We start from the raw sequence: 24351 nt of genomic DNA, 5'->3' as shown, positions 1-24351 counted from the left end.
TTCGTGTTGGAGGGTTTTTTTGTTTGTTTGTTTTTGCTCTTAGCAAATTTTATTCTTGTGGCTATGAGAATACAAATAATAGAAATCCAGAAATTTTTAGGACGTTCAACATAGTTCAACAAAAGCAACTCTTGGGATGTCTCTATCATGTGCTGGATACCTCTAGAAGGCATAATTCTGACAATATGCCAATAATTTCTTGCTCTCAAACAGTTCTACCATGTGGATATAATCAACATGTGATTCCCTGCAGTACCAATAATTGTTAGGTGCTACCTTATAATTCCTTGCAAGCCTAACAGACAATAAATGCCATTGGTGAATCATCTTAAATTATCCAATATAGCTAGCTGAAAAAAAATTAGACCTACTGAAATACAAAGTTGCCAAATCTGGGTATTAAATTCCCATCCCAGAGCCTGATGCCATTTTTTTTTCTATGATTGTCCTGAACACCAGACAACAGTAGATATTTTATAAAAGTTAGAGTGAATGTTTAGTTCTAGTTTTAGAGATCTTGTATTCAAAGGGATTCAGTACTCTACCTATTTCGTGATTCTGAATATTAGTGGTCACTAAGCTCTTAATACTGGGAAATACTGGGAAATTGCAAATACTGGGAAATTGGGAAACCTCCATTACTATGTTCAGATACTTCAGAAAATTGTATTACATTGTTGTTTTTAACCAAATCACATTATCTATCTATCTATCTATCTATCTATCTATCTATCTATCTATCTATCTATCTATCTATCTATCTATCTATCTATCATTTTAAAAAATCTCCACAGCCAATCAAAACTCCAATGGCCAATCAGAACCCTTATTGGGCAAAACCCCCACCTGGCCCTGTCCACTTTCTAAAAACACATGGTGGGTGCCAGAAAAGGTGTTGGTGGGCTTGATGGTACCCACATGCACCATGTTAGGGACCCCTGCTTTAATCCAAGTGCATTCAGGTAGATTGCGGTTAACTTGTGTTAAACTACAGTCCATACCTTGGCTCTTATGGCACCATTCCACTGGTGCAGCAGCGGCTCCTTCAATAGAATGGTTTTCCATTTGCAGAGGAAGGGAGGGTGATATTTTTGCTGATTGCCAACTCCTGCTGCAATTCATGATGTTCATTTTGATCCACTGAAGTCTCTCTCCTCTCCAAACCCTGCCCTCTTCAGCCTCCACCCCCAAAATCTCCAGGTAATTCCCAACCCAGAGGTGGCAAACCTACCTAGGACCCATCACTGTCACTTCATACCTGTAGTTGAAGAGTCTGCTCTCTACCCTTATACTCGAGTGCTTAATTAGCTGAACCAAGAGTGCTGGAAGTTCCTGGACAGATGTACGTTGAGCAACCTGCTTCTATGTTTAAGGGACCTTCTCTTGAAAAGGGGTGGAGCTCATCTAGACACCCAGGAGGCCATGATGAAGCATCACTAGATGTCCCCAGGAGTTTTCCATTGTAGACAGCAGCCCTAAGCTCTCCTTGTTCTCACTCATCTCTGTGTGCAGATTATGGCCTCTTTCCTTATTTCTGTTCTGGTTTGGTCATCTTCCAAATGACTGGGGCACAGAGCAGCAGGTATGATTTTGGTAGCCTCGCTATGAAACTCCTCAGATGTTAATCTCATTCTGGTGTTTTATTCCACAGACCAAGAAGAACAAGCTGAGAACATCAAGGAAGGTGAAGGGGAAACCATAGCAGAAGGCATGTACTGATGTTCTGTTGAGGCAGCTCAAACCAATAGAAGCATTTTGATGTTGTGGCCTTTGATGGTCTGCAAACACTTTATATGAGCTAAGCCTTGCACCAGTGATTAAATGGGAAATACAACAGTGCAACAATGAACTATAATTTGGCATTCAGCTGTAGTTCTTTTTATATACCATATATCTGCCAACCTGTCTTTGCATCTCTCTGTATTTGCTTAAATGCCTTTATCAGCATGGTTGGGAGTGGTAATATTGGCATAGGGAGAATACAGTAACAGACAGTATTTAGGGAATTGGCAGTCTTTTACTTGGCAGGGAGCTTCTCCCCAGTCCTTCCATTTAGCAATTGCAGAGGATTATATCACCACTTGTGAGGTCCATCAGTGCCTTTGTGACATCAGTGGCGATTACACCAATCTTCACTCTTTTCTCAGAAATATTTACATGCTTAGTAATTAAAGATAGGACATTTTGGAGGACTTTCATTCATAGGGTCGCCATGAGTCGGAAGCGACTTGACGGCACTTAACACACACACACAGTAATTAAAGAGCATAGCCTGCCATTCCTAACAGGCCTAGAAAGAAAGGGTCAAGAATGAATATGGACATCTAGGGTGACCAGCCACCAGAATTTGCCCATTCATTCAGGGATAATCTGTCTTTAAAGACATATTTACATAGAAATGTCCAACATTTGGTGAGATGATGGTGATGCAAGATAATTTGCAGACAAAGAAACAAAACAGTTAACAGTTCTATGCTAACATTATAGCTTTGTGCTTTGTTTCTGATTAAAGTCACCTTCTCGGGGCCTGCCGAGTGCTCTGATAGACTTCATGCTGATGTCACAACAGAATCAAACCCACAGTGTCTGCTGCTGTCAACACTTAAAAGGACCGCTGCTGTCTCAAATTACCAAATCCCAGAATGCCAGCAATGTAAACCTCCCCAGCAACGAATGAATGAACTACAAAGCAGGCAAGGAATTCAGTAGCACAGCTTAGAGGAAATCAACTGTTTCATTCAGTCCAGGAGTGAGGATTCAATATAGAATTTTGCCTGTGTGATACACCTTGTCTGAAAATTCTTCTCTTCTCTTTTCAAAGCAGAACATGAAGAGCATTCTAAAGAACCAGAAGAAGGTAAATGAAAAAGCAATTTCATGGTTGCATTATGGCCAACTTTTGAGCAAACGTTGGATTGCTACTACTCTTGGTTCTCAGGCTTACCAGGCTATTTCTGCCAGGAAAGGGTAATCTAGAGTGTTCATCATCACTTAAAGAGCTACAGGAGTGTGTTGTGTGGAAGAAAAGCACTCACATAATTGAAAAGACAATGTCACTTGTTGTAAGTGATGAGCACCAGCCAGTTGATATCTTGACTAGGACACAACCACTCTATATACACCAAAAAAAGGAAAAATCAATTTAACCAGAAACCCAATCTGAGCAACTAAGGCAAGAATTAGAGAGAAAACATCTGCACTTATAGTCAACTGAAGGGTCATAAAGAAAAAAAGAGGAAAATCTGTACATTGCTCCTTAATTATGCTTGTTATTATTTTCATTTATAGTTCAGTAAATTATGTCACATGGAAAGGTGTGGGGGAAGGAGATAGGGGAGTATCAAAAAGCAAAGCACATGCAATATGATAACAAAGAGAGATTTAAAATCTGCACTATAATTTAGCAACTTGGACCATTTCTACCCATAAAAGCAGGTGCATAGACCTCAGGTAATCCAGAAGAGACCCAGAATACAGGGTCTTTACAATTTGTCTCCAAGAGGAGCCATAGAACATACTTTAAAAAAAATCATCTTAAGTTTTCACTGTGGTTTCTTGCAGGAGAATCAAAACCCAGGCCCAAGTAAGTATATGTATACCTTTGATTTTGTGTTAGAGTAAATTTATACAGAACACTTTCTGCAGGTAATGAGGCACAGCTAGACTGCTCACCTTATTAACGGTGCTGTTTGAACCTGCTCAGTATTATTCTTATAAAACTTTTTCATGTCTGAAAAGTGAGTACACAAAATGCTCACTCAGGCTTCTGAATTTTTTGAATAGCTCTGCATTAAAGTTCCTGTTTTTATGACATTTGTAATAACCCATCATTCCTCTAAAGAACTCAGAGTAGCAGTTTGGTCTCATAAAAGCCCTGGGAAGTATGTTAGCCAGGAAAAGATTGACCTATTCAAAGCCACTCTGCAAGTTTCACAGGGAATGGAAGCTGAATTTCCCATCACTAAGACCAATGCACTAAGCCATGAATTCCAACACCATCCTGACATTCTCTGGCCTTGACCTAACTTGGATGTAAGACAAAGGACAGTTAGACCGGCTTTTCCTAAAGGAAATATATACACATTTGTTTCACGGCTGTGAACTCATGCTACAATTTATTTGTTTTAACTAGGCAAACTAGATGTGGTGCCCATTAATAGATCTTCCTAGTATCAGCCATGAGGTAACCATTTGGATCAAGCATATGGTGAAGAGGTAGAGGTGGTTAAAAATTCCACCCCTCCCATGAAGTTATTGCCCTGGATGGGAAAAAAGACAGGCAAAGAGGAAGCCATTTTCCACCCCCCACGAGGCTAATAATTGCACATCAAAGTGTGCATGTGTCAGTTTTGATTGGTGAAACCACATTGCATCCTATCCCCAATCCAGATCCCCCCATTTTCATTTTAGACATCAAGAGACAAGGTAGGAGATATGATGTTCTTTGAAGGCTAAAGTTCCCAGTTCAGCCTGCACAGATATGAAGTTATTACAGCTGTTCAGTTGCTCCTATAAGCAGAGTGAGCAAAATAAGACCAGCATGACAGGTGTAGCCACTGTTAAAAGCCAAGCAACTACTGTGACATTCCACCTGGCGCCCTCAGACAAGCTATAAATTGTTTCCTTGGCTTGGAACAACATTCATGTTGACATCCAGTTTAAATAAAATGTGCGCAGATAGTTCTGAGAGCAGCTAGTGTAAGTTTAGCTATTACTTTAGGAACTTTAGGGGGCTGTTATATGAAGAAAGGGGAGAAGAACTTAATATTGCATTTTTAAAATGTTGTAAGTCACTTTGGAATTTTATGGTTGAAAAGTAAGATATAAATCAAATCAATCATATGGTGAAACTTCCCCTCGCCTAGACCATTTCAGATAGTAGGTGGGGAATCACATGATTGACTGCTACCTCATATATTAAAACAAAACTCTTAGCACGTAGAAAACTATGGGAATCAGAGAGCAGGCCCAGCCTTTGCCCTCATGCCAGGAGTTTTCTTTCATGGGGGAGCATTAGAACGTAAGAAAAGCCATGCTGGATCAGATCAAGGTCCATCAAGTCCAGCAGTCTGTTCACACAGTGGCCAACCAGGTGCCTCTCGGAAGCCCACAACCAACATGACTGCAGCAGCATTATCCTGCCTGTGTTCCAAAGCACCTAATATAATAGGCATGCTTCTCTGACCCTGGAGAGAATAGGTATGCATCATGACTAGTATCCATTTTGTATAGTAGCCTCTCCTCCAAGAACGTGTCCACTTCAATCTTAAAGCCTTCCCAGTTGGCAGCCGTCACCACATCCTGGGGCAGGGAGTTCCACAATTTATCTATGCATTGTGTGAAGAAATACTTGCTTTTATCTGTTTTGAATCTCTCACCCTCCAGCTTCAGCAGATGCAACTTCTGATGGTCAGAAAAGGCATGCATAAGCAAAGTCAGGGAGGTGACCATGAGGGAAACAGCCTTGCATAAAAGGCCTCTATCTCCCAAATGAAACTGCTGTTACACACACATACCTTCCTACCCCATCCTATCCCCCCCCCCCGGGAAGAGTCACCTTCTCCCAGCTCCCATGGCTACTTGAACAGAGCTATTAAGTGACCATGTAAAAGGTAAAGGTCCCCTGTGCAAGCACCGGGTCATTGCTGACCCATGGGGTGATGTCACATCCCGATGTTTACTAGGTAGACTTTGTTTACAGGGTGGTTTGCCAGTGCCTTCCCCAGTCATCTTCCCTTTATCCCCAGCAAGCTGGGTACTCATTTTACCGACCTCGGAAGGATGGAAGGCTGAGTCAACCTTGAGCCGGCTACCTGAAACCAACTTCCGTCTGGATCGAACTCAGGTCATGAGCAGAGCTTGGACTGCAGTACTGCAGCTTACCACTCTGTGCCACGGGACTCCTAAAGTGACCATGGCCTAACAATTATTATCCTCCAAGAAACATTAGCCAACAATTTGGGGTCATTAACTTATCAAAGGAATGGTCAATCAGTAGGCACAACAGCATTCCTGGGTAAGCCCACATGGAAAAGTCAATCACTTCTTTTTGTCTGCATACACTGGGACCTTACAATCCCTGGCTTGTATATGCAGCCATGCAAAGTAGCCAATGGAAAATTTGGGTTGAGTGTTATACCCAACACTGCCCCGAGGATGCTCTGTTCTTGGTAAGGATAACCAGTCCCTTCACATGGAGATGGGGCCTTATTTGAGGTTGCTGTGAGAACAAAAATTATGTAAATTAAACCCATAGGGTTCTAAAAGGAGATGAGCTGGAACAAATGCCAAGTGTGGCAATATCAATTATTATTTCCTCCTCTCATTTCAGGCTCTTTATGCCAAACTTGGTGCCTCCAAAAATCCCTGATGGAGAGAGAGTGGACTTTGATGTGAGTATTAACCCATCTCAAGCCAAGCAAACAAGTTCTTCCTCACCTAGCATTCCATGGTAGGTTTCTCTGAATTTGACAAGAGGGAACCAAATCTTGTCCATATCCTTTTCTGCCTTACAGGACATTCACCGCAAGCGAATGGAGAAGGATCTGAATGAGCTGCAGACCCTTATTGAGGCTCATTTTGAGAACAGGAAGAAGGAAGAGGAAGAACTGATATCCTTGAAGGACAGAATTGTATGTGAAAGAGCTCCGTACCATTTCCACAGGCACCATTAATGGCTAGAAGTTACTCTCAATGGTCAGATCCAACCCTCTATCTGGCTACGATACTGACAGTGGTAGTCAACAACCAAATGTCAAGGCCATGACTAATTTTGCAGCGATAGCAGTGTATAATCCTAAGAGAACCATCAGGATTAGGGTTCACAGATACCACAGAGTCAGGGAACATTGTTATTTATTTTTTATTTAAAACAATTATCAGCAACCTTTCTTCCTTATGGAGCTCAAGGTGGCTTACAAACATAGATAAAAACACACAGGATAAAATACACTAAAAACATAAAACCAAAATTTAAAATCACTACTCAGGATTGCTATTAAACTTAACCAAATGCAAGCCTAAATAAAACCATCTTCAACTGCCTCCTAAAGATCGAGAGGAGGCCAGGTGCACCTGTCTGGGGAGGCTGTTCCATAATTGTGGGGCTGCAACTGAAAAGTCCCTGTCTCGAGTACCCACCAAATGAGCTTCTTTGATTGATGGGCCATCAGGAGGGTCTCTCCCTGTGATCTTAATTCCTATGTAGGAAAATATGAAAGAAGACGGTCTTTCAGATAATCCAGTCCCAAGCCATATAGGGCTTTAAAGATACAAACCAGCACCTTGAATTGGGTTTGGAGTAGACTGGTAGCCAGTGTAATTGCTGTAATATCAGGGTCACATGCTCCCAAATCTGGCCCTGACCAGTAGTCTAACTTCTATCAGTATTTACTCAAATTCAAGACTAGTTTTTTCCCCCATAGGTATACCATGAAGAGAGGCAGTGTGGTGTAGTTGTTAAGGTGTTGGACTAGGACATGGGAAACCCAGGTTAGAATCCCCACTCACACTATGGAAGCTTGCTGGGTGACCTTGGGCCAGTCACACACTCTCAGTCCTGACCCTGGCTAGTATGTGGATGGAAGACCTCTAAGGAATACCAGGGTCATGACGTGGAGACAGGCAATGGCAAACCACCTCCAAACATCTGTTGCCTTGAAAACCCCACGGGGTCGCCATAAATCAGCTGTGATTTGATGGCAAAAAACAAACAAACATCAAAAATAATACAAAACCCTGTATGCAAGATACAGAGTTGCCCAATAATAATTTTTTTTATTTGATGTGTATATAACATTTGTAAGGGGACTGTCTTACATTCATGGTTATCTTCCTTTCACTTAAATACACTAATACTGCGATCTAAAGTTGCAATTTAGTTAGGAATGTTAGTGGGACTGCTGCCTTCTGAAAAAACACTTGGGATCAGGCTGCAAGACTAATCTCTAGAAAACACACCTGCAAATAATAATAATATCAAGACTGTCAAAACAATACTGATAATCCTATAAAGATTTTATGTGTTCTCTCACAAAACAAAAGCAGAGTGATAGTTATCTCCATTAATAACAAACAACAATCAAAGTTTTTTTTTAAAAATAGTTATACTGTTTTTACCAGCCAAAACATTTCTTATTTTCTTTTGCCTTCTGGAAGGAGTGTCTCTTCCCAAAATAAGAGGGGCCGTGAGGGGGTCCTTCTTGCATTCAGATTTCAAAGCAATTTTCAGATTTGCCAACACATCATCTAATCTTTGAGCCTGTGATTCCTTCATGTTTTATTCCCAAATGCATTTATCAATATTCTGTTCGGTTTTTATATGCATAAGAGGCTGGGAATCGAAAACTGCACATGGGCTGGCCCTTCCAAAATGAGGGATGTTGCTATTAGGCATCAGATTTTGGGCCCCAATAAGTAGGGTTGCCAGCTCCAGGTTGGAAAATACCTGGAGATTTTTGGGGCGGAGCTGAGGAGGACAGGATTTGGAGAGGGGAAAGACTTCAATGCCACAGAATCCAATCGCCAAAGCAGCCATTTTCTCCAGGTGAACTGATCTGAATCGGCTGGAGATCAGTTGTAATAGTGGGAGATCTCCAGCCACCACCTGGAGGTTTAGCAAACTAAAGTTAGCGTGCTGACAATAATTTGGCAAACAAAAAACAGCAACGATATGCGAAAGATACAAGTGGTATTAATTTATCATATCCCCTGTTTGCATGAGAAAGTAATTAATTCTGTAGAAAGGCACACTTGCCCATTACAAAAATTAATACAAAAAATTAATACAGTTATGATTATTCAAAAAATACACTGTGCATAGTAGCATGTGTGGCTCATCACAAGTTACTAACAGCAAGCGTTGGTCCCTGAGGAAGGCTTTGATATAAGCCAAAACAGATGGTTACCGGACATCTGTAGAAAGAACCTGCAACACTCCTCTTGGACAAAGTGATGAGCCACACTTGCTACTATGCACAGTGTATTTTTTGAATAATCATAACTGTATTAATTTTTGTAATGGGCAAGTGTGCCTTTCTACAGAATTAATTATGACCACCTGGAGATTGGCAACCCTATCAATAAGAGGTAGCAAATTGTGCTATTTAATTAAATGTTTAGGATTGGAAAAGGCTATCATTTTAGAATTTCTTGGCTCAAGCATCAAAAATCTCTGTCTGGCTCACCTAAAATTATGTTTTAACATGCTTTAAACATGTTGTGCCCTGACTTGGATAGTCCCAGGCTAGCCTGATCTCGTCAGATCTCAGAAGCAGGGTTGGCCCCGGTTAGTATTTGGATGGGTGACCTTCAACGAATACCAGAGTCGGAGGCAGGCAATGGAAAACCACCTCTGAGCATCTCTTGCCTTGAAAACCCTACAGGGTCACCATAAGTCAGCTGTGACTTGACGGCACACACAAAAAATTAACAACCTCAACAGAGCCAGGCCATACCTACCATATTTAGAACTGGGGTGCGGGGAGAGAATCATTTGAGTATCACTAGGAGTCTCCTGATCAGCTGTGAGGCTTTCTTCCTACAGGAACAGCGGCGAGCAGAACGAGCTGAGCAGCAACGGATCCGTAGCGAGCGAGAAAAGGAACGACAGGCCCGCTTGGCAGTGAGTATTGACACCTAGTAGGTAAGAGGACCAAGTGTCCTGTAGAAAATAGCTGCTCATGAGTGCTGGGAAAAGGTTCCCTGCTGAATCTAGCAATGCAGTTTGTGCAGCTAAATCAGAGGACTGCATCAGTGGGTTTTCTGGTTTAGTACATGACCTCAGGATGATTCCGAAAGGGCTGAATTCAGAATGCTTCAAATCCCTTGAGACTTGCATAAAATTGTTATCGTCAAAAGCTTTTTAGAATGTTCAGCAAGCAATTGTGTATGTTAAACTCAGGTCTGGATGATATCCCGGTGTACGTAAGCCTTGAGAATGACTGATCATTCTTGGCTTTTTGTGCTTAATGTATGAATACCAGCTAATAATTGTTATGCTCACAGTGCAAACATAGCTCCATTACTGCTGGTTTTCCTGACTGTTCCCTGCCTCCAGATCCAGTGAAAATTAGGAAAGTTCTAATCTGGAATAGTCACTACTCTGACTAATTCTACAAACTTGCCAGCATTAGGGGATGGATCCTTCCAACACAGTATACTTGGATCCATGTAGCAGCCATATGCCAACCTGGTAGGGTTTTCAACTCCAGCCTTGGAAATTCTTGGAGATTTGGGGGTGGTCCCTGTGGAGGGGGGAATTTGGGAAGGGCTTTCACCCCAGAAACTATGGAGTATTGCAGAGGTTGCCCCCTGAAGGGACTATTTTCTCCAGGCGAAATGATCTCTCTATTCTGAAGATCAATTGTAATTCCAGGCGAACTCCCATCCCAGCTGGAGGTTGGCAACCCTACAACCTGGCTACATTGTGTCTGTCTAAGCAGTGAGGTTGGCATTTGACTTCCCTGAGGATTCTTTAAGTAGTCCTGCTTTCCAACACCTGACTGTGATTGTGCTATTGGTAGGAAGAGAGAGCCCGGAAAGAAGAAGAAGAAGCTCGGAAGAGAGCTGAAGAGGATGCCAGGAAGAAAAAGGCTTTCTCTAACATGCTCCATTTTGGAGGGTACCTGCTGAAGGTATCTATCCAGCCTGGGTGTTTTTGTGGAGGAAAAAGTGTAACTAGTACAACCTAGAATCCATATCTTGGTACAGGTGTGTTGGTGTGTCTGATCATGGTTTATGTGTAGATATGGTCCAGGGGCAGTCCTCCCCCCAAAACGTACCACTGCCGGAACAGCTGTGGGAGTCCCTTCCCCAAGTGTTTGAGATGACAGCCAATGACATGCTGGAGGAACTCAGCCCCAGAAGGGGGCACCGGGGGCATGGGGAGGAGGCAGGACCTCTCAGCTAGCTTCTCAGAGGCTAGGGATTGTGCCAAGCAGGTTGGCCCCGCCTTTCAGGAAGAGACAGCCAGTGAGTCTGGGCAGTTTCTACCTCTGGTGGAACTTTAACAGGAGAGGTAGAGGCAGGGCGGGGAAGAAGAGCACAGGCTCAGACCAGAGCAGACTGAGGAGTGTCAGAGGAGCGGGAGCACCTTCCTCCCCTTCAGGCTTTCTGAGGCTTGCCAAAGAATCCCCTGGAGGGAAATGAAAACCCTGGAGGGCCCAGCCTTGCCACACTAACCCCTGGAGATCCCAGCCTCTGACATGTATATAGTGTGGCAATTATGTAGGCCAAAAGATTTGAGAGGGCATTACACGTGCTTTGTTCTTGAGATCTTGTTGCCTTCATTATATACACCAGGAGTCCCCAACATGATGCCCATGGGTGCCATGGCACCCTCCAACACCTTTTCTGGTGCCTGCCAAGTGTTTTTAGGAAGTGGGTGAATCCAGGTAGGGCTTTAGAGATTTGATTGGCTGTGCAGATGTTTTTAAAATGTTGTTTTGGCAGCAAATGCTACCTCAGCCCAGATATCTACACTGTGTTACTGAATTTAAGCTGTGCCAATCATTTTGAGGCTGGCTCCGCCTCCTGCAGCAGCCATTTTTGTGGCAGCCATTTTGTTGCTGTGGCCACCATGCCGTGTCAGAGTTCCAAATGTGCCCGCAGGCTCAAAAAGGTTGGGGACCTCTGATATACATTCACTATATATTTTCCACATTCTCACAATCCATGTATGTGTAACTAGGACAATGCATTGGAACGGTCATGTTACAGTAAAGCCATAATTCTCTTCAACACTTCAGCATATTTTATCTGAAGAAGTGAGCTGCGGCTGATGGAAGCTCCTACCCTGCCAGAAATTTTGTTAGTCTCGAAGGCGCTACTGAGCTCTTGCTCTTTTCTACTGCTAGGGACAGATGAACACGGCTACCCATCGTGATCTCTCAGCATATTTTGTCATTCTAATTCCTGTATGAGTTCTCAACATAGGGAGCAGAGGGGAATTTGGTTAAACTCATGCAACACTGATGCTGATCATATGGATTTTCCCCCCTTTTAGACAGAGAAGAAAAGTGGGAAAAAACAAACCGAGCGGGAAAAGAAGAAAAAGTTCCTCAGCGAGCGGCGGAAACCTCTGAACATTGATCACTTGAATGAAGATAAACTGAGGTAGGGCTGTACGGTTCTCTCTCCCCCCCCCCATTTTCTTTTTGTTCCATTTTTATAAGTATTAATTTTGTTACTGTATTATGTGGTATATGTTTTCACTGGGAATGGTTTTGAGGGGAAACACATTGGCTTTAACTTTGCTTGTTTTCCACCCAATTTGAACAAAATTTTTTAGGAATTGCAAAGGATCCTCTCTGCCAGATTTCAGGCAGAGAAAAGAGTTACATTGTATAAACAATTATGACAGATACAATCTTTAATGGCTTCGCTCTGTGAGGTTCAGCTGATGCAATGATAGTGGACAATAGAGCCTTCTTTGTCTTTTCCATTTAAGAGAAGTGCTCCAGGCAGCTTACAAATTCTTGAAACACAAATAATGAACCCCATGTCCAAAGCTGTTTTCAGGCCCACCTGTAACGGCCGTGACCACATAACAATATTTGGGGTTACAAATGTAGCCTTATGTGACATTATGCCCAACCAAGTAATTTTATGCTCATTTGTTTGCAGCAATCCTTCCTGCTTACATTTAACTTCCAGAAGACTGATAGGGGCAGGACTTATCCTAATGGCATCCCGTGACTCTACGAAGTCAATTCCAGCTATGTAACTGGAAGTGTCATCACTGCATCTTGAGACACTCTAGGATTCATCTGAAACTTTATGGTAAAAACCTTAGAATTTCAGATGAATCCTAGAGCAACCCATGGTATGGTGATGTCACAACTATGCAACTGGAACTGATGTGGCATCATGGGATGACATTCCCCCCCTTTCCTCCTGCCACCCCATTAAGTGCCAGTGGGTAATGGGGGATGTGGCAAGGGGTGGGGAATGCCTGCTGGCAGGAGGCAAATGGCAACCCTAAGTTCATGAAGGTGTAGGTGTTTCAAAGGGCCACGAAGACATATTGTAAGTGACAAGAGAGTGTATTGGTAATGCAATCCTAAGCAGAGCTTCACGCTTAGAAGGGTGTCAGTTTGCTTAGGATGGCTGTGAGTCTCCATCTCAAGCATGTAATCAAGCCCCAAAGCACTGTAAGGTTGCAGTAATGGTTGCACATTCATTTATCGTATAAATTCAGTCCCAGGAAGAGGCAGGGTTACTGGCATTTACACTTAAGGATACAAAACAAATTGTATGATGTCAGGCCACTAGAGGGGGCCCTGAGCACACACAAAGAGACTAAATTAGCCAATAAATGATGTAGTATCCAAAACCAAGCTGCCTCGGATTTGGTTGGTTCATTTAATACTTGCCAGAAGATCCAGGCAAAGAGATCAGTACTAGGCCTTGTGAAGTGGGAATATAAAAAGATAAAGGGTAGTACATGCATTTAAAAATAAACAAAAGATAAATATAGGAATGGGTTGAAGAATGATTAGTTAGCAGCCAGGACTTTAAAGAATCTTTCTGATTTAAGTACAGTCTGGTACAGCGTGGTGTAGTGATTAAGAGCTGTGGTTTGGAGTGGTAGACCAGGTTTGATTTCCCCACTCCTTCACATGAGCGGTGGATGATAGACTGGTGAACCGGGTTGGTTTCCCCACTCCTATACATGAAGCCATCTGGGTGACCTTGGGCTAGTCACAGCTCAAAGTGTTTTGTATTTTAAGCATACTCACTCTCATAGTCCATTCCATTTATTTACTAGCTCCTTTGACCAAAGGTCTTGAGCTTAACCATAACAATAATACATAATACAACACCACGCTCATAGTCTGACACACATGCAAACAGGTAACTAAATTAATACACATACCTGTTCGTATGCACACAATATACTCACACTCTTGTATACTGTATGTTATTAATACATTGAATAGGTACAGTACACTGATATGCATGCTTATATCATGCTGGAATATCAATATCACACTCTTTGGCCTGATTCTCATGCTTATGCTCAAGCACATGCACATGATATAACAGTGGCCACCATCTTGACTAATGCTACATGTTTTCACTTCAGGGATAAAGCGAAGGAACTGTGGCAGAGTATTCACGATCTTGAAGCTGAGAAATTTGACTTGCAGGAAAAATTCAAGCGGCAGAAATATGAGGTCAGTCTGAATGTCTGTTGGAATACCTGTTTTTTTCCTGCTTTTGTGTGTGAAAAAGTAGCTGAATGTTGCTGCTAAGATGAAAAGGGGGGAGGGTATGTTTTGTGAGCATTTTCAGCAGTACTCCCCTTGGGGATTTTTTTGGACCTTGCATTGAAAGCAGGGGGAATATTCATCTATTCAAAGTGAAGTTTCTGTTCTTGAAACCTGCTTCATTTGCATTCAATTATGACAGCATGTAGGCAAATCTAATTGGCTACATAGTGCTATGACATCATCCTGTCTCCTACATGATTGCTCGTTGGCTGGGATCAGAATGTGAAAAAAGCACTGCACTTTTTCCAAGCTGGCTTCATTCAGCCTCACGGATGTCATCATTTAGCCAGATTTGTTTGCATGCGAAACATTGTGATGTCATCTCACTCATCATACCATCCCCAACTGGCTGGGATTGCCCCTTTTCTAAGGGAAAAGATGACCCAGTAATTAAAAGGAAAATGATGGTACCGGTGCAGCATCAAGGGGGGAATATTGAATGCAGACCTACTTTCCGTATTCATGGATTTTTTTTTGAAGGATCATATATGGTAATTTTGTTTTTAGTCCCTGCTAAGAATAAAGGCAGAGAGAGATGATTAATCTGACCTGTCTTGCCTTATCTCAGTTTAGAACCTACATCGAATATCAAAGTCAGTTCTTCAGAGATGAACAAATGAGTAGTGCCATACTTCCCTTCTTCAAATAGAAGTAGCTCTATGGAAGAAATGGCATGATATCATTGGTTCTTGTAGGTTATCCGGGCTGTGTAACCGTGGTCTTGGAATTTTCTTTCCTGACGTTTCGCCAGCAACTGTGGCAGGCATCTTCAGAGTAGTAACACTGAAGGACAGTGTCTCTCAGTGTCAAGGGTGTAGAAAGAGTAATATATAGTCAGAAAGGGGTTGGGTTTGAGCTGAGTATTGTCCTGCAAAAGTATTGTCCTGTAAGTATCAAGATAATGTGCTAATGAGGGTATGGTATGTTAATATGGAACCATTGTATCCTGAAGTGATCTGTTAATGTGTGTAATCCAAAACTAATCTGTATGGCTATTGTTGAATGTTGTCTTTGTCTGGAGGTTTTTCAGGGCAGGAAGCCAAGCCTTATTCATTCTTAAACTCTCCTCTTTTCTGTTAAAGTTGTGCTGATGTTTGTGAATTTCAATGGCTTCTCTGTGCAATCTGACAAAATAGTTGGTAGAATTGTCCAGTCTTTCAGTGTCTTGGAATAAGACCCTGTGTCCTGTTTGTGTCAGTCCATGTTCAGCCACTGCTGATTTCTCAGGTTGGCCAAGTCTGCAGTATCTTTCATGTTCTTTTATCCTTGTTTGTATGCTGCGTTTTGTGGTCCCGATGTAAACTTCTCCACAGCTGCAAGGTATACGATATACTCCTGCAGAGGTGAGGGGGTCTCTTTTGTCTTTTGCTGATTGTAGCATTTGTTGTATTTTCTTGGTGGGTTTAAACACTGTTTGTAGGTTATGTTTTTTCAAAAGTTTCTCCATCCTATCAGTGACTCCTTTAATAAATGGCAAGAATACCTTTCCTATGGGAGACTGTTTTTCTTGAGTTTTCTGATTTTTGTTTGGTTCAATGGCCCTTCAAAGGCACATCTACTTTGTTCTTTAACTTTTCTACTGCGATGCAGAGACACTGGAACCATTCCATCTTTTCTCACAAGTAAAAGAATCTTTAAAACTTCACGAGCTAACCGCATTTATGACCATCTAGAACGGGCTCTCTTACGAGAGAGAATTCACACTACCCGCAGAGAACTTGCTGCCACAGACAAGGAGTTGTTTTCCTTACATATCAATACTAGCCACAAAATGAGAAGCCATGATTGGGACAAGATTGATAATCTCACCTACAGAAAAATGGAACAGGGGTTAACCAGCCATACTTCCAGACAGAAGCAAAAGTTTAACAAATTACAGGAAAGAAGACAGAACAGTCCAAAACTTGACAACAAACGGATTATCTTCAATCTGACAGACCGACAACTCTCACCTGAAGAAACTTCCATCTTAGCTAAGGGAGGAAACTTTGCAGTCACTCCCACCCAAATTCCAGTGGAAGACATCATTGCAAATGTAGAATCTGCCATTCGTAATCTACCTGAAGAAGATGCTGAGGAAATAAGAGGAGAGACAGCAAGAATTCTACGAAAAGCAAAGCCCCCTGCTAGCAATATAACACGCAAGGAGAGAAACGCCATCAAGACCCTCAATGCAGATCCAGAAATCATTATTCTACCAGCTGACAAAGGCAATGCCACAGTGATCATGAAAACAGAAGAATACAAAAAGAAGATTGAGGAACTTCTGGACCCTGCCACATACAAAAAACTAAAACGAGATCCAACTTGCAAAATTACCAGGAAAACTAGCATTCTGATCAAGAATTCCACTCTTCATCCCGACACACACAGAAAACTATGCAAGACTGAAGCACAACCACCACGATTATATGGACTACCTAAAATTCATAAGGATTCCGTTCCACTCCGACCCATCGTGAGTGCCATTGGTTCCCCAACATATGAATTAGCTAAATATTTGACCACCCTCCTACAGGACCACATTGGAAAAACCACTTCTTACATCAAAGATTCAACTCACTTCATCAACAAAATCAGTCCGTTAAGACTCAATCCAAAGGATATATTAATCAGTTTTGATGTTGTATCCCTCTTTACCAAGGTTCCAGTTAAAGACACAATCTCATTGATTAACCAGATTTTTCCAGAAGATATAACAGCCTTATTTCACCATTGTTTGACAACAAGTTATTTCCTATGGGATCAAGAATTTTATGAACAGATTGATGGAGTAGCTATGGGAAGTCCACTCAGTCCAGTAATAGCAAACTTTTACATGGAATATTTTGAAAAGACAGCATTAGAATCAGCACCTTACAAACCTACAGTCTGGTTCAGGTTCGTAGATGATACATTTACCATTTGGAGCCATGGTGAAGAAAAATTAATGGACTTTCTAAACCATCTTAATAATATCCATCCAAACATTCAGTTTACCATGGAAAAGGAAATTGAGGGTAAACTCCCATTTCTTGATACCCTTGTCATCCGTAAATCAAACCTTCAGTTAGGTCACAAGGTCTACCGGAAACCAACTCACACAGATCGCTACTTACACAAAAACTCCAACCACCACCCCCGACAGAAAAGAGGAATAATCAAAACATTAATGGACCGTGCAAGACGGATCTGTGAACCACAGTTTCTCAAGGAAGAAACTAACCATCTAAATCACGCACTGCTAGCAAACGGCTACTCCAAGAATGAAATCAGAAGGGCCATTGAACCAAACAAAAATCAGAAAACTCAAGAAAAACAGTCTCCCATAGGAAAGGTATTCTTGCCATTTATTAAAGGAGTCACTGATAGGATGGAGAAACTTTTGAAAAAACATAACCTACAAACAGTGTTTAAACCCACCAAGAAAATACAACAAATGCTACGATCAGCAAAAGACAAAAGAGACCCCCTCACCTCTGCAGGAGTATATCGTATACCTTGCAGCTGTGGAGAAGTTTACATCGGGACCACAAAACGCAGCATACAAACAAGGATAAAAGAACATGAAAGATACTGCAGACTTGGCCAACCTGAGAAATCAGCAGTGGCTGAACATGGACTGACACAAACAGGACACAGGGTCTTATTCCAAGACACTGAAAGACTGGACAATTCTACCAACTATTTTGTCAGATTGCACAGAGAAGCCATTGAAATTCACAAACATCAGCACAACTTTAACAGAAAAGAGGAGAGTTTAAGAATGAATAAGGCTTGGCTTCCTGCCCTGAAAAACCTCCAGACAAAGACAACATTCAACAATAGCCATACAGATTAGTTTTGGATTACACACATTAACAGATCACTTCAGGATACAATGGTTCCATATTAACATACCATACCCTCATTAGCACATTATCTTGATACTTACAGGACAATACTTTTGCAGGACAATACTCAGCTCAAACCCAACCCCTTTCTGACTATATATTACTCTTTCTACACCCTTGACACTGAGAGACACTGTCCTTCAGTGTTACTACTCTGAAGATGCCTGCCACAGTTGCTGGCGAAACGTCAGGAAAGAAAATTCCAAGACCACGGTTACACAGCCCGGATAACCTACAAGAACCAATGAACTCTGACCGTGAAAGCCTTCGACAATATTTTGGCATGATATCAGTTTGTATCTCTTGAAGGTCCATCTTGCATTCTTGTGTCTCTCACAAACCCTAACATAACCTGCAATAGACCCTGGTCTTTTATGCATGTTTGTTTCACTCGCCATCACCCCACGTGGATTTCAGGTCTTTGTTTGGATTATGCATGCTGTTTCTGACTGTCAGAGGTTGCCTTTCTCTCCCCCTGCGTTTCCCCGTGTTTTGCTTGCATTTTCAAATTCAACATGAAACAGGTCCCTGAAAATGCAGGAAAATGGGAGAGCTAGGCGACCTCTGACAGTCAGAAACGGCATGCATAATCCAAACAATGTTGCAAAGTCTTTGGAGGGGTGACGGCGAGTGAAACAGCCATGCATAAAAGACCTATGAGAAAGCTGGACTGACTCAACTAACTTATGATAGTAAATAGAACAGGTAATAGGGTTGCACTGTACAAATTGGTTCACAAACTTACCTGGATAAATGATTGGGAGTGTGAAGTATACTGCCGTGTATAGCTTATTGTAGTAGGATCCTGTTATGTAATCTTTGTACCACTTAATGTGTCCTGTTAATACTTATACTATGCTCCAGTTCCTTCTGTTGGTTCCAGACTTCTAAAATCTGAACTCATTGGTTACTGAACTCCTCATTTTGTTGATTGTACTGATTCACTATGGGTGAATTGAGTTACTGTGAGAAAGGTGTACTGTAAATAATGTAATTTTTTTAAAAAAGTAATGGCACATGCCACTGGCTTTCCTGCTTGCTTTCAGGTCTCTCCATTATAGATACCTGTACAGCCCCTTACCTCCAGTTCCGCTTCTCCTGATGCCCATGGATGCTTAGTGCACAGAAGTCTCTCCCTCTGTTATGCTTCCCTTTTCAAGGGCTTCTCCTTTGTCCTTAATAGTCTCTTTTCTCTAACCCTGACCAGATATCCATACTCACTGCTCGTTGCGATGAGTTAAGCAAGTAGTAAGTATGGCTTGTTCTGTGCCAACAGTGAAGTGGAGTGGTGAATGTTATAGGAGGATGGGGGTGAGGAACTAAGTGTGCAGAGCCCCGATCTGAATATACTCCTGTTATAGCCTGGTCAAGTGTGAATGCTGTCAGTGTCCTTCCTGAGCAGTCTTCTGTTGCCTTGCATGCTTCTCCCTGCTTGGCTTGCAATGATTTCTAGACTGATGTTAATGGAGCCTTCTGTTCTTTGAGCCAAACCCTTTGATACAAGTAAGTTCGTGGAAACTTCCTTTCTTTGCTTTGGAACCTTGCTTCAGAAGCAAGAATAAGCTGGCAATTTAGCAACAACAACAAATCGTTCCTTTACACATGGATTCGCTCTTGGAATCGATACTGTTGTATGCCTTGTTTGAACTTTGTGGAGTAGGCACAGCTGTGCAAAGAACAAAACATAAGTTTGAGCCACGCGTGCAGTGGAAGTAATTTTCGAAAGCAGCGTCATACCCAGAAACTGCAGACACTGTCCCAGATGGCACAGATAGGATATTTCTATCACTTGTTCGAAGAAGACTGTAGCCAAGATAACCATGAGAAAGGCACTGGAAAAACACCCAGAGTCTCCAGGCAAATGGAAGAACAGGCTCCATCTCAATCCCTGCACCAACCAGACTGAATTTCAGTTCAACCAGCTGAATTTGTATAAGTATGGAAAATGTGGTTTTTAACAGAGAAGAGAGGATTAAGTATTCTAATAAGCAAAAGGAAGGTAGGTGGCTGCAGATAGTCTCATTGTCTTTGCAGGGTCTGAGTCCTACAAATGGAGATTCTGACAGCTTACCAAGAGATGTGATGTAGCCTTATGCCTGCTCTTCATGATCCATGTAGTCTGTGCTTTCTGGCCTTACATGACATCCTATCACAACAGCCTTCTCTTTCCCACATAGTGAAGCATCAATACAAAGCTTCACCCCCTGTCTATTTCTCTTGCAGATTAATGTTCTTCGCAACCGCATTAGTGACCATCAGAAGGTGTAAGTACTCAGGCCACATAGTAGCCTATCCTGCTTGATGGCACCAAGCACTCCCAGTAGATCTTCCACCACCACCCCTTCCTGGCTCTGCTCTCTGTGACTTGCACACCTGGCTCCCTGCCTTTTCCTTTCGCTTTTGGGTTAGTCTCACCAGTCCTTCCACTTATGCATTCTTTTCATGCTCTCACTTCCAGGTGATGATGCTTATGCAGATGTACGCCGCCGAGACTTGTAGCTTGGGCTATGCCTGTCCATTGTGGAGCTTTTTGGATTGTTTGTTTTGCTTTCCCCACCTTCAGATACATAGTTCATTTTCTGCCAGCATTTATCTCTTCTTCTGCTTCCTTATCCATTCTAGCAATCGCTGGCTATTAAATGTTGCCAACTTGTTATGGTAGTACTCTAAGCTTTGGATCAAGCCCTTTTGGATGCCCTTGTAAATGCTGCTATTTAATCTCATCCTGGTACCATCTTTCCCCATTTTATTTCTCCTTTCCTCACTTTAGTGCTCGATCCAAAGGTCCTATCCACTTACAATTTTAACATCCTTTATTTATTTCCTCTTCCCTTCTACTGTTTCCATCTTTTCCTTTTCTCACTCCCAGCCCATCTTTTAGAATTTTCTATTCCTACCATGCTTTTCTCTGTTTTCTTCTTTTAACTTGATTTCCCCCCTGTCCTTTATGTTTCAACCAAATTGTACAGCTTCTCCCTTCCCTTGCACACCTTTTGCTTTCCCTTTAGATATTTTCCTCTGATCCTTGAATTCTACCATCTCTTGTCAGCATTTGATCTTCACTCAATAACATATCCTCTTAGAATATGTCAAACAACATTGTGGAATTTTGCTGCAGTTGCTGAGCTACCCAAGTAGCAACAAAGAGGTTTCTAAACAAAAGCCATTCCACCTATGAATTTTCTCATCCACTTATTAAGATACTTGGCATCCAGCCTCTTTCTTCATATGTCAGTATCTCTGTCCTGATTGTGACTTTTCGGTAAAAATTACTGGGTAAACACTCTGAGTATGTCACAGTCTTTTGTGGAACTTTCATCATGCTCACCCCTTGACCTCCTTTAGCTGTGGCTGCAGTTTCCAGTTAACAGATTGAGAATAGAGGACCACAGGTGCGAAATAATTTGCTTAGAATCCCATGGGTAGTTGTCAGGTCAGCAGAGAATGTATCATCATCTGAACCCTAGACAGCTAATCAGAGCACTATAGGGACCATTTATCTGTCCAAATTAATATGAGCAAGTGATACAGCCATCTTTTAAATTACTAAGCAGATAAAGTTGGTCTTTTAAACCCACCAGTCCAGGAACAAATGGCAACCTACAATAGGAATTCCTCTCTTCTTAGATGTCTTTTAGATGCTTCAAAGAAATAGCTTTTATTTACACTCTGTTTCTTCTTCTCTGTCCTTGTTCCCTACTTACCTGCCTCAGGAAAGGGTGAGTAGCATGTTGTGCTTTTTTGTTGTGTGATGGCATATTGTGATGGCTTGCACTGTATGCACTGAGGGAAATGGCTTTTCATACCAGCATAAATTGGGTATGTATATCAAAGATGGATCAGCTACCAGTTTCTTTGGGCTACTGTATGTAGCTGGACAAGGGTGTTTTCTTTAGCACCTGAAAGATGACCAAGAACAATAGATCATAGAGTGACCATTCTCGATGTCAGAGATGTATTTTTAAGAATTTGCTATTCAGATCTTGGTCTATGCACACCTAAATATTAAGGAGTATGAGACATGAGGCTTCAAAACATGTGTATCATACATGTATGCTTGTCAAAAAGATGGGATGCATACAAATACTGATTCCAGGATGATCAGTGGGAAATCAAATCATATGGGAATTTGAGGAAAAGACAATTGGGTTGGGTAATGTCAACGGATGTGAAAATGAGAAAAAAACAAATCAAAAACAAGAGGCTGAGGGTAATATAGTGGGTTTTTTTCTGCATCTGTTCAGAACAATAAATATCATTCTCAGACCTCAGATGTAGAAGCAATGGTCTCCTTCACTGAGAAACAAGCCAGATGCAATGGCTGCTCACAGAGGGCTCGGTATTAGGCAAATATTTAGAAAGTGCCTGGCTCAGCAATGACTTCAGCTAATGTGAGAGCCTCAGCTAATGTAAAATCTGAATGGCATCACTTCCTTCCATGACAATGCATTCTTGCTTTGGAAAATGCTTCTCATTGGCTAAACCATGGTTATTGGCCGGCTGCCAAGACAATCTCTCCCTTTGCTTGTGTAGCAGGCACCTTGAAGCCTTCTTTAGTAACAGGTTGCCCTGAGCTAGTAACACTGTTTAAAAGCACATGAGTTGAAGCACCCACAAAGAAGACTGTTGCCTGCTACTCTTTGGTCACTTTTAATGAGGAAGACAGGAACAAATGGAAGGGCTCTAACCCTAGAATCAAATGTGAGGGCTGAGGATTGTTAATACAGTTATATTTTTGCTGTGAAATCTTCAAAAATGGTGACATGTTCCATGCATATTTTTTGAAAGAAAATAAGACTAAATAAGAAACCGTTCCTTGAAATAAGGCACAAGGGGCAAATATGCTTATAAAAACACAAGATGAGATTTGTTCAGGCTTCCATTTTCTGGGTTTGTACCTTTCTCTTTAGTATGTTGAAGCAAGCACATTGCATGATGTTCCTTCACATTCAATCCCCCTTCCCAAATGTGGACTGTATTCCTCAGCCACAGCCAAGTGGTGCCACATTGCTCAAAGGAGTCAGGTTGGGCTGTGACTTGGTAATCATGGTGCTGGTGTTGCTGAATGAGTGCATCTGAGAGGGATGAGATATCTGTGCAAAAGCACCCACAAAATAAGACTCTTCAAAGCAAGAGTGAGCCATGACTCTTCATCTCTCTCTTCAGAGCTTTTGTGTTGGCCTGAGGGGCCCCTCCATTTCTTCATCTGCTTGTCTGTTTCTGCCCATAGCTCAAAGGCTGCCCGTGGAAAGCCAGTGGTTGGTGGCCGGTGGAAGTGAGATGTCGTTGTTGACACCCAGCCTGGGTAGAAGACGGAGTATCAGTCTTCTGTTTTGGCGAGCCTTTAACTGATCAACAAATGTGGCCTGAAGGAACGCACCAATGTTTCTAGTTTATTCAGAGCAAGCCACCTTTTGAAGGCCCTCACTCAGTAGAACGTCTGTAGCAGTGTGCACAGCATTGTCACCTCATGGAACACGCCATTGCATGGAGACAACTGTGTCACCAAACTTAAGAATATTGTTGTGTCTGTAAATAAAGCAAGCTATGCAACAGCACCTACCTTATTTGTCAGATCACCTGTATGAATCCTTTACAATTATGAGTAGAGAGTAGGGTTGCTAACTTACAGGTGGGGCCCAGAGTTCTCCTGAAATTACAACTGATGTCCATTCTACAGACGTCAATTCCTGCATGGTGTAAGTGGTTAAGAGCGGTGGACTCTAATCTGGAGAACCGGGTTTGATTCCCCACTCCTCCGCATGAAGCCTGCTGGGTGACCTTGGGCTAGTCACAGTTCTGTCTGAACTCTCTCAGCCCTACCTACCTCACAAGGTGTGTGTTGTGGGGAGAGGAAGGGAAGGTGCAACACAGGCAGGATGGTGCTGCTGCAGTCATCTTGTTTGTGGCTTCCTAGAGGCACCTGGTTGGCCACTGTGTGAACAGACTGTTGGACTTGATGGGCCTTGGTCTGATCCAGCAGGGCCTTTCTTATGTTCTTATGAGATTGTAAGCCGGTTTGAAACTCCTTAATAGGTAGACAAAATCAGGGTATAAAACCCAACTCTTCTTCTTCTTCCTATGTAGAAAATGGGTTGGAGGGTTGACTGTGTGGCATCACATCCTCACTGAGCTCCCTCCCTCCAAAAACAAACAAACACTGCCACCTCTAGGCACTGCCCTCAAATCTCCAGGAATTTCCAGGC

The 24351-nt window shown here is 42.2% G+C and overlaps 1 protein-coding gene across 2 annotated transcripts; it reads left to right on the top strand.

Moving 5' to 3' along the window:
* The first annotated feature begins 2821 nt into the window (after nt 1-2821).
* Nucleotides 2822-23434, top strand: TNNT2 (troponin T2, cardiac type). Of its 2 annotated transcripts, none has more exons than XM_056844501.1 (10): nt 2822-2857; nt 3562-3583; nt 6332-6392; nt 6516-6632; nt 9545-9622; nt 10524-10634; nt 12005-12114; nt 14087-14177; nt 20369-20409; nt 23376-23433. In XM_056844501.1, exons 3-10 carry the CDS (start codon nt 6339-6341, stop codon nt 23422-23424), a joined length of 651 nt encoding a protein of 216 aa, XP_056700479.1. In that variant the 5' UTR covers nt 2822-2857; nt 3562-3583; nt 6332-6338; the 3' UTR covers nt 23425-23433. The 2 variants fall into 2 exon arrangements, with proteins under 2 accessions (XP_056700479.1, XP_056700478.1); XM_056844500.1 differs by lacking the exon at nt 20369-20409 and adding an exon at nt 19353-19393 and having other exon boundaries at nt 2836-2857; nt 23376-23434.
* Nucleotides 23435-24351: the final 917 nt, after the last annotated feature.

The sequence above is a fragment of the Euleptes europaea genome, chromosome 2, assembly GCF_029931775.1.
Source record: "Euleptes europaea isolate rEulEur1 chromosome 2, rEulEur1.hap1, whole genome shotgun sequence".
In the NCBI taxonomy this organism is placed as follows: domain Eukaryota; kingdom Metazoa; phylum Chordata; class Lepidosauria; order Squamata; family Sphaerodactylidae; genus Euleptes; species Euleptes europaea.
This window is presented reverse-complemented; position numbering and strand designations above follow the sequence as displayed.

Coding starts and splice junctions, on each gene's coding strand:
- TNNT2 (XM_056844500.1), top strand. CDS start 6,339: ATGCCAAACTTGGTGCCTCCAAAAATCCCTGATGGAGAGAGAGTGGAC. Junction 6,633..9,544: donor TATCCTTGAAGGACAGAATT/GTATGTGAAAGA, acceptor TTCTTCCTACAG/GAACAGCGGCGAGCAGAACG. Junction 9,623..10,523: donor AACGACAGGCCCGCTTGGCA/GTGAGTATTGAC, acceptor TGCTATTGGTAG/GAAGAGAGAGCCCGGAAAGA.